The following is an 18890-nucleotide window of genomic DNA, read 5'->3' on the forward strand; positions in this document are numbered from 1 at the left end:
TCACACAGCCACTCACTCATTCCTCCCCACCAAGTGGGGTGGGGAGGAGGATGGGAAAAAGGAAAACTCGAGGGTTGAGATAAAAGACAGTTTAATAAGACAACAAAGGCAATGCTAATACTACTACTAATGATAATAACGGATATGCAAAGCAATCTATACACAATACAATTTCTTCTCGCTGCCCGATGACCAATTTGCAGTCAGTCCCTGAGCAGCGATCACAGAACACGGAACTCGCGGATTTTGCAAATTTTGTGAAATTCACAGAACTCCCCAAAAAAGACTGAACTCACAGAAAAGTTTGAACTCCCAAAGAGGAATAAAAAGAGGCTTCCCTCCCCCTGGCCAATCCCCATTTATGTACTGAGCATGATGTCTCTGGTATGGAATATTGCCATTGCCCAGCCTGGGCTGGCGGCCTGGCTGTGCTCCCCCCAGCTCCTGCACACCTGCCCAGGAGCTGAACATGGGAGACTGGAAAAAGTCCTTAATTTCTTAGCAACGACTAAAAATGTCAGTGTTATCAACACTCTTCTGATACTAAATCCAAAACACAGCAGCTACTGGGAGGAAAACTAACTCTGTCCTAGCTGAAACCAGGACACAATGCAAAATCTGGGGTTTTTTTCCTGAATAAAGCGTAAAGGAAGCAGAGGTAAGCCATTTCTTTGCTCACTGTTCCCAGCCTTGTAGGTTTTTTTACAAGTGCTTGGAGTCCTATCTGCTGCTTTTGGGTTCTGCCCAAGGGTCTTCTGCAGGGTGCTTTTATTTCCATCACCCTCCCCCCCTCCATTTCTGTCCTCCTTTCTCCTCCTGTAGCTTCAGTTCCCTGTTCCATACTGGCACTGGAGTCTCGTTTGGTTCTGCTGTGTACAGGTCCAGTACTGTAACTGTTGTCTGGAGAGAGATTTCAGCAGTCCCCACCTGAGCGGTGTCTGGGCATTTTTAGTGTGCAATGTCTGCACAGGAGGCTGACAGCACGTCTAGCAGCAGAGATGAATTTTAATCTTCGTTTATCTCTGAATCTTTGTTTCGTAGTTCTACTTGTGATTATTTTTCTTTTTTTTCCCAGAGGACACTGGTGTTTCACCTTTTCAAACACAAAAAGAAAAATTTATATTCTGTTTCCTAGTGATGCTCTTTGATCAGAAGATTGTGTTAACAATTCCTTTTTTTATTCTGAGACCAAGAAAGAAATGCCCAAGGGTGACATAAATCATGTATGAGTTCTAAAAGCCTTTCTTTTAAGTAAATAACTTTTTCTTTACAGGATTGAAATTTGTGATCTGTCATCAGATCTTGAGTTACTTATTTGAGTCGTTAGCACCATGTTCTGTCTTTTGCTGAATTTAGAGGAAGCTATTTACTCCTCTTAACTGAAGGAGAAATAAGTAGCCAAGCTTTTAGTTTTTAGATAAACATTTAAAAACCTTAAAAACCTTAAAAACATTTAAAAACCTTATGGTAACCAAATAGCTTCAAATATTTGCAAATACTCAGAAGCACAGCAGCTTAAGGACATTGCTTGATTTTCCTGAGAGAATGTACAAGCCCTTTTTTTAAAAAAAGGGTTTTTTAAAGTACAAATCCAGGTGGGTTTGCTCTGGCTGGGTTGGAGTTCACCAAGAAGGGTTCAGCAAGAAGGGCTGAGAGAAAGGAGGGAGGGCTGGGGCATTTCTTCTGAAGGCATTTGTCTTCCGAAGCAGCCACTGCGTGTAGGGAGGCCACACCGCCCAGAAGGCGGCTGGGCGTTGCCTGCTGATGGGAAGTAGAGAAGAATAAACCTTCTTTATTTATTGATTTATTTTCTTCCATGTGAAGCCTTTTACTTTTTTTTTTTTTTTTTTTTTAATTAAATGGCCTTTATCCCGACCTGTGAGTGTTTCATCTTCTTTTCTCCCCACCGGGCTGAGGAGGGGGTGAGAGCGGCTTGGTGGGCGCCCGGCAGCCAGCCCGAGTCAGCCCCCCACGCAAGGTCGACGCTGCCTTGGCGTTGCAGGACACAGGCCCGCGTGTTGCAGGACAATTTATCTTGTTTATGAAAAGCAACAACAATGACAAAGTAATATGCTGTCAAAAGCTCATGCTTTGCTCCAGCTGTTGAGGATGAATTACAGTACAGGCCCACGCAGTAGCACAGAATAGGTTTCTACGCTGCTGCGGTTACTTTTGAGCTGCGGGGTTCATCTGCAGTCCAAGGGCGCGTTGAGGAGCCGTGCAGCATGGGCTGGAGTGGCTGAGGCTGGCTGTGACACTGCGCCTTCAGGAGGAGCCGAAAATGTAAAGCAGGGAAGTGCTCAGTCTCTTCTTGCATTAGAGAAAAGCCTTGCTTTCACCTTTTTGTCAAGAGAATGGTTTATTTTAACTAACTGGAAATGTTTAGAAGATAAAGGACATTCCTGACAAGATTATGGCTTTTAATATGGGATGGATTTTGGATTTTAACTTCTGTTGCTATTTTAAATATTGATGTTTAAAGTCGTTGGATTTGTAAAGCAGCTGCAAGGCTAAGGGTATCTTCTGATTGCAGCTGGCTAATGAGAAATTATGTTGAATTGGAGAATACCAATTACCTTATTATTCTTGGTAAGTTAAGAAAAGTAATTATGTCTAGAACAATTTAGAACAAGACTGTTTTGACAACTGGTGATAAGACTGAAACACCAAGATGCTGTCAAAACTATGCATAGTTTGATTGAAATAGAAAGAACATTGACCCAGACCTTTTTTCATAAATGGGAAGGAATGAAATGCATGAAATATGCTTAAAAAGCGAACCTTTGTATTATTGTTCATCGCTGAGAAGACGTCATTTAAGATTCTAAAAGTTGTCACCCTGTGAAAATAATCTGTTAAAACAAAGCAATGTGAGAGGAACACGTTTCTATGTACCCGTTCTTCTTTCATAGTTCTTCTGACTTACAATATTTAGTTTAGTCCAGTAAACATTGAGATTCATTTTTAGTAAATGACTAAAAGCTACAGTAATTTTCTATGAAGTGTCATCATTAGGAAATGCAGGAAGAAAGCATTCTTCTTGTAGGAAGAAAGCGTGATGGGTTTTTAACTTGAATAAGTTGATTTGGATCAATGCTAGCTAGTCTTGTAATCTTTAATGTAGCCGAAAAGAGAAACCCCTCAAGGTATGTGTCTTTTTATTCGAAGTAAAAATTTATTAACTAATTCCATAGCATTATAGTTTGTGTTAGCGTACCTCTGCCAAACATGCTTAGATCATCAGTACGCTATTTGCTTTGAGCTACAGTGAACACTTTGTTATCAAAAGATATAATCGGCTGTCTAAGATTTAGCAGAAGAAGGGATGAGGTTTGAATCATTTGTCATGGCATTGATCTTAAAAGCTTCATTTTATTTATTTATTTCCATTTGTGTGAAGAGGTGACAGGTCTCATATTGCGGCAGAAATGAGATAATCCAGGTCTGATGGCGGCTGTGCAGCATACGCATTATGTTATTTTGAACTGTTTGACTGCTAGACTGAAAAAAATTTAAACAGAATGCAAGGACCAGAACAGCTGTGACAGCAGAGGAAGTTTCAAGTTTTCTCCCTTTTTCTTTTATCCTTTTTTTTCTTTTCTGGAACACCTTGTTATATTTCTATACTTTTCCTTCAAAGGACAGCTTGTTTATTTTGTGTTCCCTAACGTAAAACTGGAAGACACACCCTTCCTTCGCTTCATGAAAGTTTCAAGCATAAAAAGGAATACTCGAATGTGAGTGTGCGGTGAAAGGCTGCCTGGTGCCGTCCCATCGGTCGTCCCACTGCGGGGCTGCTGTGGGAGCGGGCGCTTCGGAGGAGGGGCTGGGCTGGGCTGGGCTGGGGTGGCCAGCGGGGCCCAGTGGGTGTAGAGAGCAAATGCTAAGGGCAAGGGTGGGCAGGAGTTTATCTGGACTGAGAGCTTGGAAGTTGGAAACTTCACAACCTGGAAACAGAGAATAAGCCCAGCCTATCACAGAAATATCAAAACATGATGAGGCTGAGTAGAACTTGTCCAAGCATCTTTTTGTCGTGATAAAATAAGTGTCTGTTGTTTTCGAACAGGCTTGCTAGAGAGGGGGTCGATGCCCCGAGCCTGTCGGTGTTTCAGAGGAGTTTGGTCAATGCCCTTGACAACGCGCTGGAACTTTTGGTCAGCCCTGAAGTGGTCAGGCAGTTGGACCAGGTGATCGTTGTAGGTCCCTTCCAGCTGAAACAGTCCATTCTATTCTGTTTTGCTCAGTGTGTATGAAAATGGGAGATTTTTAATTGCAGCCTTGCTTAAAATACAAGTTACGCTTTCTTCAAAACTGTCAGGTACGCTCCTGAGGTCCAAATTACCTGGTGTTTGGACAGGTCATTTCAGAAGGGTCCATACATCAGCGGAAACGCCTGCTGTTCTGGGTTTGTTGGCGTGTTCGGTGATGGTGAGTTTTACCCCAAGTCAAGGTAGTGATGAATTAAATTTGCTGTCTCGTTGGTCTGATTGGAAGCCATGTGTCCAGGCTTGGCGTGGCACTGCCATTGAGCCAACATCCCTCCTCTCTCTGAGAGAGCTTCTGTCTGCCTGCGGAGGATCTTGGAGGTATGTCGGGAAGCTGTCGTGGATCCGAAGGTATAAACATTACAGCCAGTTAGGCACTGGAAGCAATAATTCTACTGAAGTCACTGAAGGCAGTCTGTATTGTCACTGGTGTATAAGTGGAAACCGAAACATCTTCCATTTAACTTGAAACACTGTACAGCTGCTTCGTGTAATTTTTTAACTTTACATTTTGCAGATACTGTATAGAAACCTGGTTTATGTCTGTTGTAAGTGGCACTTGGTATAAACATAGTATCGTTGTATAGAATGAAACATGTGAGAAGTTCCCCTTGGAAATGAGGGGAAGAGGTTATTAGAAACAACCTAATTCAGATTAAAGTGCTTGAAGTGTCACGCTTGCTGCAGCGCTGAGAACTTGGCACTCCTGGTGCGGGGAAGCAGCCAAAGCATGTGTACGGATTAAAGAAGTGTAATTCCCTCAGCTCCTCTGGTACTTCTGTTAAAGGGAGGTGTTCCTTAGCCTGGAGGAGATTTTCTTTCCTCATCCTCCATGGCAGTTACACAGTACAAACAGCAGCAATAACATGGCGGTGTGTTTTCTCACATTTCAGTGAAGCAGGAAAATAAATTGAAACTTTAACTGAACAGGACATCTTTTCATGTTGATGAGCTTTAAAGAGCTGATATCTTTGCTCCGTGTTCATTAGCAAGCTGGAAGGCTTGCCAGTCAGAGTTTTTTTGCTTATTTAGAAAGTATGTTGCTGAGTTTGAAGGTTTGAGTCCAGGGAGCTGCTGCCAGAGTTCGCTCTTTCTGCTGTGGCCGGTGCCCGATGGCCGGTTACCGCGCCAGCGCGGGCTGTGTCTCACAGGTCCTGCTCCGCTGTCCTCTCTCACAGGGTGTTGGGTGAAGTACGCCAGAATAACGAGGCCTGAAGGTATTATACCTCGTTAGTTTTATGGTCTTTTGGTGGTATTTGAAGGTTTTTTTGAAGGGGAAGAACATGTTTATTATCATGAAACTGGGTGCATGGCTAAAATGCTTCAGCTGTTTTTGGAAGATCACAACTTGCAGTTCTCTCGCTGAATTCAAATTAGAAAGACTTGTTGCTAGTAAAAAAGATGTGGGTAACCTTTGCGACATAAATATAGCTTTTATAGACTAATAGACACATTTTTCAAGATCCATTTTCTCTTTTAAACGTTGCCTTTTTCTCCTTCCAGTCTCCAAAGAATTTTGCTGTGGCAGAGTAACACGTGTGCATGTGTGGAAAAACTGCTGATCATAAGTGTCTCAACCTAGCTAAATATTTAAACATGTGCAGCTTGCCTGTGTGTGTGCTACTAAAGCAACGGCTTCCTGAAGCGGATTATTTCTGAGGTTATGCTGATTGTGGAACTCCGACTCCGTTACCGCAATGTGTGGATCCTGCTGGTCCTACAATTTATTTTCACATCGCGTTCCCCTGTGAAGTGGTGCAGTTTTGAAAAGGGCAGAGATCCCCACTTCCAAAAAGGTGTTGCAGTGCAGATGTTGGATGTTATTAAACCAAACACGGGCGTCTTAATTCCCAGCATGTTAGATCTGCTGAGCTGTTTATGCGATGAAGGGGGGGACGTAGGTGTTTCTGAACTGGGTTCAGAACAGCCCGAATTGCCGGCGTCGGCCGCGAGGAGCTCTGAATGCATCCAGGTGTATTGCGGGGCGGAGGGGTGCCTTGATTCTGGAAATGCGCGGGTTTTTTTCTCGTTTTTATTTGCATCTTGCACAGGGACTTCAGAGCTTCAGGCTTAGAAATCATATATGGTGTTCGTTAGAAGCTTGATTTCTCATAAATTTCAGTGGATATTGAGAGTAAAAATTGTAGTTAGTCATAATGTCTTAATGCAACAAATATGAAGAGCAGTGAATATTTTATATGAAATAGGTGTAAGTATTGTTGATATATTGACTGTGCTTAAAACAAAGTTAAATAAATCCTTATTGGGAGATCTAATTAATGCGCTTAGCCTTTTTAATTGGTCGTCATGCTGGCGTTGTAGTTGAGCCTCAGAGTTATAGCTGTTCGCCACCATGGCTTGGCTGTTGCGGTGAAACTCCTCGTTTGCGTCGCTTGTAACGCTGACCGCTCCGCCCATGCTCGCAGAGATTTGCTGTTCCCTGTAGGCACGTCCAAACTGGTGTCTTCCCTCACGGGAGGCAAGGCTGGACCAACCTTCGTGATAATCTGCAGCAACATTTATTAGAAAGAAACAGAGAGAAAGCTTTGCTGGAAGTTCCTCTTGGATTCCTGCGGTTTATCTTATTGTTTTACAAGTAGCATGTGAAAAGTTATTATTACCAATTTCATGGAGTTTTGGGAAAATTGTCAGAGATTTTATCTAAATTTTACTAAGTAATGCTAGGAACATTAGGACTATTAAATATTTTTAAATACAATATTTCTAAGATACATCGTTATTGTGCTTTGATGTTTTACACTACCTTTTTTCAGAATTTGTAATTCAGAGATTTGAAACCTGATTTAAATCTTAATCGGTTTTAGCAGGATGTGCGAGACGAAGGTGTTTATGTTGGGTGACCCGTGAAACTTTCAAAGTTATAAATCACAAGAGCTGCTTAGTAGATCCTTCCCAGCTGGTGCTATAACATAGCTGGTTTTCAGTATAGCCAAAGCTGCTGTTCTGTTTTCAAATTTTAAATTACATGAAGTACAATTCTAACATCTGTTTCCTGCACTGATTTTCAGCTTTTTGGCAGCTGAAAAATCAACATTTTATTTTCTGATTCAGTTGGCTTCCTTTAGATCGCTGTTAATACTTTATCTTTGAAATCATAGCAAGACCCTTTGTGCTGCCGTGTTTCCACGATGCCACTGCTGTTTGCTAATGATACATGCCGAGTGCCAGGCAGTATGTCTGCTGTCCTCTGAGGTGTAAATATTGCTGCAGGACAGGATAAGGCAGAGGTATTAAAAAAGAATGTAAAAAATCTTTTTCATATGTGCAGCAGAATTGACTTCCCCTTAACTCTTTGAACATTTTAGCTGCAGTGTGCTTAGTGGCAGACTCACATAGCAGTTTTTTAGAGATTTCTCATTACAGAAATTCATTTAATCAACTTGAGAATAATTATAATAGTCTGATTATAGGAATGTGTCGATACCTGAGGCTTAGGCGGATGTTCACCCATTTAAAAGTGCTCACCTGAACTGGTGGATTTGGAAATCTCATTCTCTCGGAGCTCCGCTGTGTTTGTTAGAGATGGCAGCAGAGATCTGCTATGAGTTGAGTTGCTCCGTGGCAGAAATTTTCCATGGTAGAGAGGACCCATGTTGCTCGAGCTGCTTGCTTGCACATCTCTGATTTAGGATGAAACTGGGACCTAATCCTTGCTTTTTATCATTGATTTGTATTGTTCTAATTGGAGCATAGCTGTCCTGAAGCGAATTCGTAGCAGCCTCCACTTGGAAGATCTTAAGAATTCAGAGATAAGAAAGAAGGTAATAAATAGCTGGAGACTTTGAAAATATTTGAATGTGCTGGATAGATTGAATGACTGACTGGCTGAATAGTGTCTAATGCAAAGCAGTGACAGGGAATGCCACGTTCAGACAGAATTTAACATAGAAATAAATGTCGGGAGTGATGCATGCTTAGAGCCCTGTTTCAGAGATAGGGTATGGCCTTCACACTCCCCACGCCCCGAGAGTTTTGGCTATAGAGTAAGCAGTCACAAATAAAAGGAAATGTTGATCAGAATGTTGGCTGGGAGGCAGTGAAAGAACCTACAAAATCAAGTCCCACGTATAAACCCATCACCAAATTATTAGGGAGGCTGAAAAGAGAATGCGTATAGGAGGGAAAAGCTTTGTAGTGCTCTCAGCTCTGTTTTTTCTCAGACTTTTACAAATTGATGGGCACTTAATTTTTACTTCTGTGTATTCTCAGAATTGGGTGAGGTCTTTCTAGTTTTGTCTTCTGTGCTGTTGAAAAACAAACAGTTGTAACAGATCACTGGGTTCTTGACATGTATTAGGGCCCTTTCATGATCAAAAAGTGTGTGGGTGGGTGTGGGGGGGTGTGTGTGGGTGTATGAGAAAATGTATTGTGGGATGAAAGATTTGAAACAGCGTGCAGGAGGTTAGTGTTAGGCCATTTCTGTGAAACAAAATTCTGAGAAGAGTTTCATTTTTCCCCTCTGTGAAATATGTTGCATTACTGTTTCTTGCACTAGCAGTGAAATTTATTTTTCTAAAATAATTAAATAACTGGGTTTTATTTTCTGTCTTTTCTTTGTTCTCCCATTCACAAAGTTGAAGTGATACAGAATGCAAATCAAACACTCTCTGGGCACTGGAATGCATTTGGTACTTTGATACCCCCCAAAGACTTGTGATATGATAGAAGACATGAGGGGGAGATTTAGGGTAAAGTTTGCTTTGATTTCCTAAAGAAAACATTCTACTATTGCAGTTGTTAATCAAATAATCACAATCTGTAGTCTAAGATCTGACCTAGTTTTTTCTCTTTTTACCTACCCTAGATGTTAAAAGCCTACAGGGGAAAAAAACACGCACAAAAGAAATACTGTTTGTATTGAAATAAATACAGCAAGTTTACATGAATATTTTGTATTTCTCCTGTGAATCTTTTGCATGTACATTGGCACACAGATGAACTTTTCAAATTTGAAAGTGATCTCCTTACCTACAGTTCACTGCTTGTTTAGAAGATGCTTGTATTTCTTTCGTTTAACTGAGCTTCATATGTCCCCCCACTTTCAAGTTGCATACAACTTTTATAACATGAACATTAATGTGAAAGGGGGAATTGATGAGCATTAGTAGGTAGGATACGTTACATTTTTGGGTAAACCTGAACACTCAAAAAATCATGCTGTACATGTTCTTATCTATTAAATATTATTGAATAAGTTATAAACATAGATGATGTTTTTATAGACAGAAAATGAGTAATACTTATTTTCAAATAATTTTCTGAACACTACAGGTTTTATAACTCTTTGTAAGAGTAGAATTGTCCTATCATTGCAAAAAGGACATTTATGTCGTCTTTTGTTTTTCATAGATCTTTGAGCTGAAAATCACTCTGTGTGTATATATTTTATTGTAATAACAGAATATTTCAGTTATGTTACCTTCCTTTGGGTACTGTTTCAAAATCTAAAACACCTATTCAGTCTTCATGGTGTAAAAATACTAAATGACATGTCCAAAAATCCAATGGAAAGATCATTTTTAAGACTTCTTACATGAACATTGGTCAGTGTTGTTTTTAGCAGATTTCTTGTACGTTCTAATCACAATCCAGTATCTGCTAATATGACTTGAAGCAGATTGTTTTCTTTCTTTCATGGTAAAAGCTCAGCGTAAACAGCAAGCCGAGTAGACAACCTCTTAGTAGAGAATGCTTCATTTTACTGGATGGAGTAATTCTTCCATTGTAAATACTTGACTCTTTAAATACTGGAAACTCTCCAAGAATGAGAGAGACTTGTTAAGGCATGGACGTTACAAAGACCACTGTTAGCAGCTTACAGACAAGAAAAAAAAGATGTAAGACATGCTAAAATCATACAGGCTGTTCCCTTTGCGTGCGTCTATTCTTTTGGTTTCAGCAGTAGGTTAATTCATCGTCATTAGTAGATAAAAGCTCTGAAAAAGGCTAGAAGAATGGCGCTTGCTACTGGGTTTTACTAGGAGCATTCAACGACGAAAAAAAGATATTCAGCGGTATAGTCCGCTCTCAATTATCCAGCACAATGAGGCTGGCATGGGCTAGCTCACATAAAGCAAAACCACAGCTAATTCAATGCATATGTATTAGACTATAAGCCCAAAGTTAATATATTTACCTCTGGAAAATTTGTAAACAGATTTCCTTTCAGCAGCAGATTTAAAAAGAAAAAAAAAAAAAAGGTAGGCAGAGTGCAGCCTGCTCTGAGAAGTCTTGAGGCTCTTTGTGGCAGCCTGGTGTAGCCAGAGACGTCGGGAGGAGGTGATGCCGTGTCGATACGCACCCGCTTACTCATTTCAGATGGGGGTTTCACATCCAACAGTGTAGAGGCTGGATATTAAAATTTTATATAACATTTATAACACAGAACTCCATTTGTGTAGAGTTTTATGTTTTGGTATAATGGTCAAAAAGCTGTAAAAAGGACTGTCATGTTTTTCAGGAAGTGAATGGCCCGGTGAAAAGCCCTGGGAGAATGTAAGAAACTGTGAGGAACAAGGGAGTTTGTTACAGCAGTTCGAACAAAGTCAACTTTTTGCTCCCAGCACGACTGCTCTCCCAGCTTTACTCCCATTACCATCTTCTGCTTCCATCGTTAGAACTGGAAGCGCTGGGATGTAGGGAAGTGGGGAGCAGGGATTTGTGTGAGAGATTCACGCATGGTGTCCCTCGAGATTTAGATGTGCTTTGGAAAGTATTAAAATATACCATAAGTGTTTTAGAGAGATTTTTTTCTTTTCAATCTGCATTAAAAGATAAAACAAAAAAGAAGCATCAGTTTTAAATGTAATAACATTTCTGCCTTGGTGAACATTCTGGGCTTTCAGCAAAACAGCCTGTGTATGAAAAGAAACACTTTCAAGTGGTATTATTTAGCCTATATAACTAGGAGTCTACTCACTTTGAATGCAGTTTTTTTTAATTAGTTATTATTTATGTATATTCCTGGCACTCCATAAATCATGTAGTACTTCGTTACGTAGGTATTCTACGCTATGCTATTGACTGGCTGCACCTTTGAATAGGCTGAAGACTGTTTACATATATTTCAAAAAAGGTACCTGTCGAGCATACAGTGGCTATGTGGTTAAAAGTATCGAACATAAATTATTATTACTACAGCTTGTGCACAGATTTGATCACTGGGCTGTATTTGTGCGGAAGATTGACCAAAGAAAGAGAGACACAGATCACTTAACTTTTATAACCGTTTTAGAACCGCCTCCCCCCCCTTTTATTTTAACAGTAGTATCTTAATTTGAACCACAGTGAAGTTTTGAAATGTTGCAAGGGCTTGTAAGGTATGAGAGAACATCTCTGCAGTGCAGTACTCCTGCTCTCCAGCTGGACCCGGAAAAGGGAACTAGCTGTATAATCCAGTTAGCTGTTATGGAAAATAAGCAATATCGGTCCCTTCCAGCGGTGGTACGAAACACTGGATGGGAAAGCAGATACAGCAACGGAGAGAGCAGCGTCCTGCGGCTGCGCTCGCTGGCTCCATTCTTGCAAAGAGTCTGTGTTTCCTGCAGGCTGCGAAACCTTTCAGCCGTCATCAGGGCTTCAGATCCTGAGGAAATCAGGGGGAGCTGGAGGTCGTAACTTCTCCGGGAGCAGGGCTGGAATACCTTCTCGGAGGTGCTGAATGCTCTCGGCTTTCACTGGCATTAGCAATTCTCAGGACTCTTGAATTCTTTTTATTAGTTTTGTTGCTCAGAAGAGTTTGGGATTGTGAAGGTTAAGTACTGCTGATTTTTAGTCAAGCCTCTACCAGCATTACTATGTCTAGATCAACCTTTCAGCATGGAGAGTCACGGCATGTTTTATTTCTGAAATGTGCTTTTTGCTGTGCCAGATCCCGGCTTCTTCAGAGCGGGGATGTTCAGCTGATGTCGAAGCATGCGGTGATTAGGTGACACAGGCAATTATTTATGTAGGCACATGAAGGGTAAAACAGTTCAGTACTATATAAACTAACTGAATGTAATCCATACCAGATTGGGTGTTCAGGTTCCTTAAGGCTTAATAAAGTTTGTTGTAATTCTTTTTTTTTTTTTTTTTTAAATCTTATTCACCTAATACTTTCTTAAAGTAGGATAAGGAGTGTCATCTTCTCTTCCCGACCTGCCATACTTCTTCTGTCACACTAATCCACACACCTGATTCTGGATGTAAACCTGGTAATCTTTAGTAATGAGGTCCTGGTACATTCACTGCTGAGTTAATGCACTGATAGCTTAATACATGTAATTTTTTCTAAGTCAGGAGTGATGTCCTTTAGCGTAGGGTCTGCCTACAGCTCACAAAAATCATTGTGGCCCTCTGCCGTGTGGTGGTTTTGTTTGGGTGGTTGGTTTGGTTTGGTTTCTTTTTCAACTTCTATCATGTTAATGTACCACCACGGGTATTGGAAAGCTTTATTTATCATAATGTAGGAGATTGTTCCTAATCCTTGATCTGTCTGGATATAATTTTCATAAATGCTATAGCATAAGTAGAATTAAATGTGTAGTGTATTTTGGGGAGTTAGCTTGTAACGTTGGAAAACAGTCTGGGTCCTTGACTAAATACATGGCTGTTGTGAACTGCCTGGTTTCCTCACTGTATTCTGCAGGACACGATGCGATAAGGTTGTTTCACCATCTGCGTGTACTCGCTTGGCACGTTGCTGTTAGATTTTGACTGGCTGGTTCGGGAAATAGAACTTGCCTTGATGAGTTACTATAAACACATGAATGCCTTTCTCAGTATTGGAACTTAAATTTCGTATTGAACGCTGAAGTGACCGTTAGTGGGGACCAGCATTACATGTGCTGTTGACAGCTTTGAAGCACAACAAATGCAAATCACTTTATCAACTCTTTATATTCTTTAGATTTATTTTCAGAGAATCTCTGAAGCAGTTGAATATAATCCAATAGCCAAACAGTTAGCAAGAGCACACCAGAGTAAATCAGTTTCAATTACTTGCTACTTGATCCTTGGACTAAAACCAGATGACAAAAGAAGTTCTAAAAAATTTAACAAATACGGTGCTGAAATAGCAGCCTGTCCCCAACACCTGGAAACTGATGGAGATTAATTCCAATTTGGATTTGACAACAGTGTGTGGTTCAGGAATTCTAAATCTGAACAGATTTATACCTTCATCTACAAGCTCTCAGTTGGTTTATAACAAGTTGTTTCATTCAATTGGATTATATTTGGACAGTCTTCACACCATACAGTGTACTTTAATAACAACTATTATTAAACATTAATCTTCCAATACAGCTGTGTGTGAAAGGTTCACGGCTCCAAACTGCTTTCCAATACGCTGAATTAACTCCTCAAGGAGGACTTTTAAAACCCACTGAGGTTCTGCTGTGATACGGGACATTTGTTGGGTGGAGCTGGAGAACGTTTCCAAGAAAACTAAACGTAGCACTTGGAGAGCTGCATCATAATTCAAATTCTGCTTTTGATTGATTTTCAGGTTAAGGCTAGCATGCCTTCTTTGCTTCTCTTGTTCCAGTCCACGCAATCTAAAAGATTTTTGGATAAAATCTTGTGTGGCGTTCTCACAAAGTGAGAAGTTGCGGTTTTTATCACAGTCAGCCAATTTGACCATTTTTTAAACACCTTGGCAAAATTGTATGACAAGAGTAGGCAAAAGAGAAATCTGGAGGAGACTTTCCCATCTGACTAAACCAAGCTGAAATCTAGAATTTCCAGCTGCAGAAGGTTGAGGTTAATTTTTTTTCTCTTGCAGATGAGATTTCAAAAGCTCTTGAAGGTAGCTTTCAAAAGTCTGGCAGATGCTGCAGTGTTTCACTACGGTCGTTAGGAGTTTAGTGTTTTCCCTGAGCCTGTTCTCCTCCCATCGCTGTGAGTGTTCAGGCAGAGGGTGCAGTTTTACATTACAGCTGGGCTGATTAACTGTGCGCAGCCACCAAAAAGGGAGGTCTTGTTTTCGTCTCCAAGCTTGTTCCTTCCCCCTCCAGTATGTCAGCAGTATTGCTAGTCTGACCCCACAGTGAACCGCTGAGAGAACTAAAGCTATAGAAAACGAACACTAAAAAAGGAAAATAATAGTTTTCTTACGGATGTAGCGCTCGGATCTCTCTGACCGTGGGGTCAGGTGAGTGCTGATGCTGTGACAAGTGACTGGGACGCATAGCCAGAGGCAGGAGGGGTGGGAGAGCTCTTGAACTAAAATAGATGTACAGTGAATCTAGAATTTGAGCATACAGTTCCCCCTGTCAGGTTAAAGATTATTTATGGGTTATCTGTACTGCTGCTGAACAGAACGGTCCTGCTGTCCGCTCTGTGTTTGGTGCCCCGTTTTCGTACATCCTCCGCTGTGGTAGCTCTGGTGGTTCTGTGGTTAGTTGGATCAGGGAGCAGATCCAGCTGAAACCTAAGGTAACAAAAAAAAAAAGAATTTCGGCTTCACAAATGTTGTGGTTAGCATAGCAAGGGACAAGGTAGCTTGAATTTGTCCATTGTGGCAGCAGCACAGATTTGTATTTCCTGAAGTTTATTTTGATGTCACATTACAAGTATTTATATAGAAAAAGCTTTTTTTTACTGATTAATTCACACTTGGCTGGTGTACTGTTCCAGGTTCAAAGACTTTCTTGAAGGATAAGACCCTGAAATTGCATGTGGCAATGCAGCCACCTCATCATCACTCTTGGTTTCGTCTCTGTAACTCCCCTCTAGTGTCTTTTCTGAGATGGACAGCGAGCCGTAGAGCACTGTTTGATTTAGGAAGGACATCGGTGTATGCAGGGTGTGATGGTCTACGATATAATCATCACCATATCACCATCTGTGTGCACAGAAGGGACATTTTGGTGTTCTTTCTTAGTGTTTCAAATTTGTTCTATTTGGTTTCACTCAACCTGTGTTCCGTTGATGTCTGTACTTACCTAAGGCATTTGAGATGTATGCTCTTGGCACGTAAGCAGGGCTAACTACATTGAGCTACACATTTAAGATTAGGTGCATTTACGTTCTCTGAGGAACCTGGCTGCACTGAGGGAGGGCATTCTAGTCTCTGCAAACACATTTGACATACTCCAGCAGGCTCAGGACTTTCTTTTGAAGATTTTCTTTCATTCAGAAATGAGATTCAGTGCAATGGTTTCTAGCCTAGCTTTTCTCCTGCTGTTGTTTTCTTTTGGGATTACTGTTTGGTTATTGTTCAGTGCAGGCCGTATTCAATTGCGCTTGTAATTAGTGTGGAGCTAATAACCATGTACTAATCATGTCTGCTCTGTTTTACTGGGATTGTTTTGACTCTTTCAGCTCCTACTGACTTTTGGGGGGAGTTTTTGACATTTAGCACATCTGAAGCCACTGCGTTTCAGTTATGAACAAGCTGCTAATGTGTTAAATCATAGCCATTAAGTGATGGGATTATTCTGACTAAATAGGACTGCCTAAAATTTAAGTGTCTGTATTGAGATGAGTCACCCTGGGACCCGTTTACGGACACTGAAGTTCTATCGTTGTGTTCCTGGAGTTAGCACACAGTGCGTTTCACCCGAAGGTGGGTGGATGCCTGTGTTTGGTCAGATGATTCATGCCTTAAGAAAAGTGGGAGTAGGTCACCTATTGAATTTTGGTTAGATTTCTAATCTAATTTGCTTGGAGAGTTGGTCTAAGTGTCTAGAACTAAGTGTCTAAGTGTATAGAACTGAGTGGGTAAAGTTTGGGCTCTAAATCCTTATTTCTCTGTGGAAATTGAAGTTGCTAGACATAAGAGGAGTTTAAGGAGCTCCATCCCAGGCTGAATTCGAGGAGCACCATTAGAATATAAATGCTTAGAAGCACGTGACAAAATTTATATTTATGCATTGATGTTCAAAAACTTTCAACTATACAGGAATATTAATATTACCACTGTAGCGTGCTATGAAATCATCTGCTCACAAGCTCAGATTTTCACGAGTGCTTGAAGACTGACAGTAAATGTGAGGTTTCTTTCTTCTGCCCTTGTAAACCGGGCCGAGCTCCTTATTTCCTGCATGGTTCTGGAAGCAGGAAGCAGTCTCCTGCCTGGGCTTTGCACGTGCTGTTTGACAAGTTCAGTCTCTTGTTTGGCTAAACACTTCATCTTTAGTACAAGAAAGAACTAGTTTACCTTCCGCAATCCAGATTCTGGTTTATTTCATAGTTGTGTTTACAACAGGTTTGCTTAAAGCCGCAAAGAACCGTTTGTGTAGTTCTTGGCTGTCACTAGTCAAGAGGATGAAATTAATAGCCACTCTCTTTCCAGTCCCTGGAGCATTTTCCTTCCAACAACCTTTTAACGTAGGTACCAGTGGGTAGCAAATCCATAGTGCTCTGGTAATGCTTAAAATAAATTGCATCTTACTTGTCCAAGCTTGATTAACATTTCAGTGTCTTTGGCACAACTAAAAGATCAATGAAATTTCCTCCTTAATATTTGTGTAAGGAATACAAAACGGAAAACCAGTGCACAGCAGTTGTAGGGTTAAGCTGAAGAACTTTAACTTTTTAAGATTCTTTTCAGTTAATTCACTTCAATGTCACCATCACCCTTATTAATAGAAGTGTCATTTCCAGTCTACCTCTCTAAACCTGAAAGAAAGTTTGAAGTACTCTGCGCGTGTTGCAGCGTGTGACAGAAGAGAAGGTTATGGACTAGGAAGCAGGAAGTAGATTCATCTGTTGGACAGGGAGCTCTCAAGGGCGCTGCTACACGCTGCACTGTCAACACGAAGCACGTGCTGAATTTTAAGCGCTTGTGTTTCTGGGTGCTTAAAATTGCTGAAGGTTAAGTATAGGCATAAGTATTTGCAGGATTTCAGGTGAACACGTAAGGTCTACCTTGTACCCCAATAGATGCTGGTTTTGACATTCTGTTAATTAAGACTGGCTTTTTTCACCTTTTTCCTAGGTGTTTACCTCCCACGGACCAACTGTGATTATGCCAACCTGGTTCTGTTCTCGAGAATGGTTTCTTCATGTGGGAAAATTTGATGAGGGTGGAAAGGTGAGTGCTATGGATGAGACATAGTCCAGGAACCATCTCTTTGTCTGACAGCTTCTGAAAGCCCTGAACTTGTTATTAAGAAACGCTAGGCAAAGGGGTATACATAAAAACTGAAATTGAAAAATATCTGGGTTGTACCATATACATTTTTTTTAAAAAAGCACAGTTGTTAACAAGTACAGTGGTTTTTGGGGAAACTGGTGACTGAAGGGCAAAACTGAGATGGGCTTTGTAGATAAATCTAACACATTTGTTGGATATGTCAGCATAGCTGGAAAAATTAAAGAAGGGTTTAGACATGCAAGCTCCTCTTCAGTCCCTGAATGCAACAGATCTGAAAACAAAACAGAAGTCAGCTCATAGTTTCATTATGAACCATCTCTGAAACGTAAGGTAGATCTGGTGAAACGGTTTGGAAGAGAAGAAAGGTGCAGGAAGGCGAAGAGATGGTAATACATCTTCTTAAGGGGAAAGATTTATAGCCCTAAGATGAAGAAAGAAAGGGGGAGGGGAGGTCACAATGTGCCATTAAACTACTGTCATTGAACCTCATCGATCCGCTTGTCTCGTATCCATTTGTCAGTCTTAGTTCTCAGGCTTGTCCTTGGAAGATGTGAAGTAGATTTTCCTCAAGGATGAGGACTGAGAGGTGACAAATGAAATGACTGCTATCTGAGAAGTGTTCCTCCACTGATGGTTAGGTGTTCTCTTTCTGTGTAGGTTTCCTGTAGGAGTTCAATTTGGCTGCTTTAGGGTCATCAGTGTGTTTATGGAATAAAATCCAGGGATGTCTGTTGGCAGTATTTATTGTGGTAGGAGTAGAAATATGGCAAGCAGATTTACTTCAGACTCATTTGGATCCATTCTGTGTGGTTTGGACTTGAGGGGTTTTGCTTCCAGTGGTTTTGGTGAGATTTTAGGGCTAGAATGGGTGGTTCTGAATTTTTTTTTAAAAAGTCTTCATTTAATAGTACTCTTAAAAAAAAAAAATCTTCTAAGACTATTTCCTATTTTATTATTTAAACTACAACATGTTATAATTCTTACTGTTTTTGTAGCCTCTAAATGGAGCCTCCCTGTGCCATGCAGTGTGTGTATATATACATACAGACATACACACACATGTGTATGTGTGTATGAAAAGACACAAATATTATTCTTCAGGCTTCCAAAAAAAGTATAATTTAAGGAGACAGCAGACAGAATTGTTTAGAGTGGTGAAAAGATTTGCCCTTAATTACACGGTGGGTGAATGGAAGAGCTGGGAATGGTGCCTGGCTCCCAATACGATCTACATTCGCTGACCCATGCTCTTTATTTGTTGTTTTTATTATTATTCCTTATCATTGTATTTTCATTTTCTGAAGAATGTTTGACTTCACTTCTTGAGCATTGTTAGTAGGCTCAGAAAAGAAAGCAAGCAAGCTGAAACATAATAACAACAATAAAACAGCAAGCCTAATGATAAAGTTCAAGAGGTTAAGTTAAACAGACTATTGTTCTGTGCTTTTTGCTTTTAGTTTTGGGTTTATTTTTTTCTCTTTGTTCTGTTTTTGGGGTTTTTTTTGGGTTTGCTTTGTATA

At 40.6% G+C, this 18890-nt stretch overlaps 1 protein-coding gene across 4 annotated transcripts in view; it reads left to right on the forward strand.

Moving 5' to 3' along the window:
• QTGAL (queuosine-tRNA galactosyltransferase) overlaps positions 1 to 18890 on the forward strand; it is a 136284-nt gene that overhangs the window by 80283 nt on the left and 37111 nt on the right. For all 4 annotated transcript variants that reach the window (XM_075441208.1, XM_075441209.1, XM_075441211.1 and 1 more), the window contains one exon: positions 17212 to 17307. In XM_075441208.1, the coding sequence (XP_075297323.1) occupies positions 17212 to 17307 (96 nt within the window). The remainder of the gene's footprint in view (positions 1 to 17211; positions 17308 to 18890) is intronic.

Source organism: Opisthocomus hoazin, chromosome 21 (genome assembly GCF_030867145.1).
Source record: "Opisthocomus hoazin isolate bOpiHoa1 chromosome 21, bOpiHoa1.hap1, whole genome shotgun sequence".
Lineage (NCBI taxonomy): Eukaryota > Metazoa > Chordata > Aves > Opisthocomiformes > Opisthocomidae > Opisthocomus > Opisthocomus hoazin.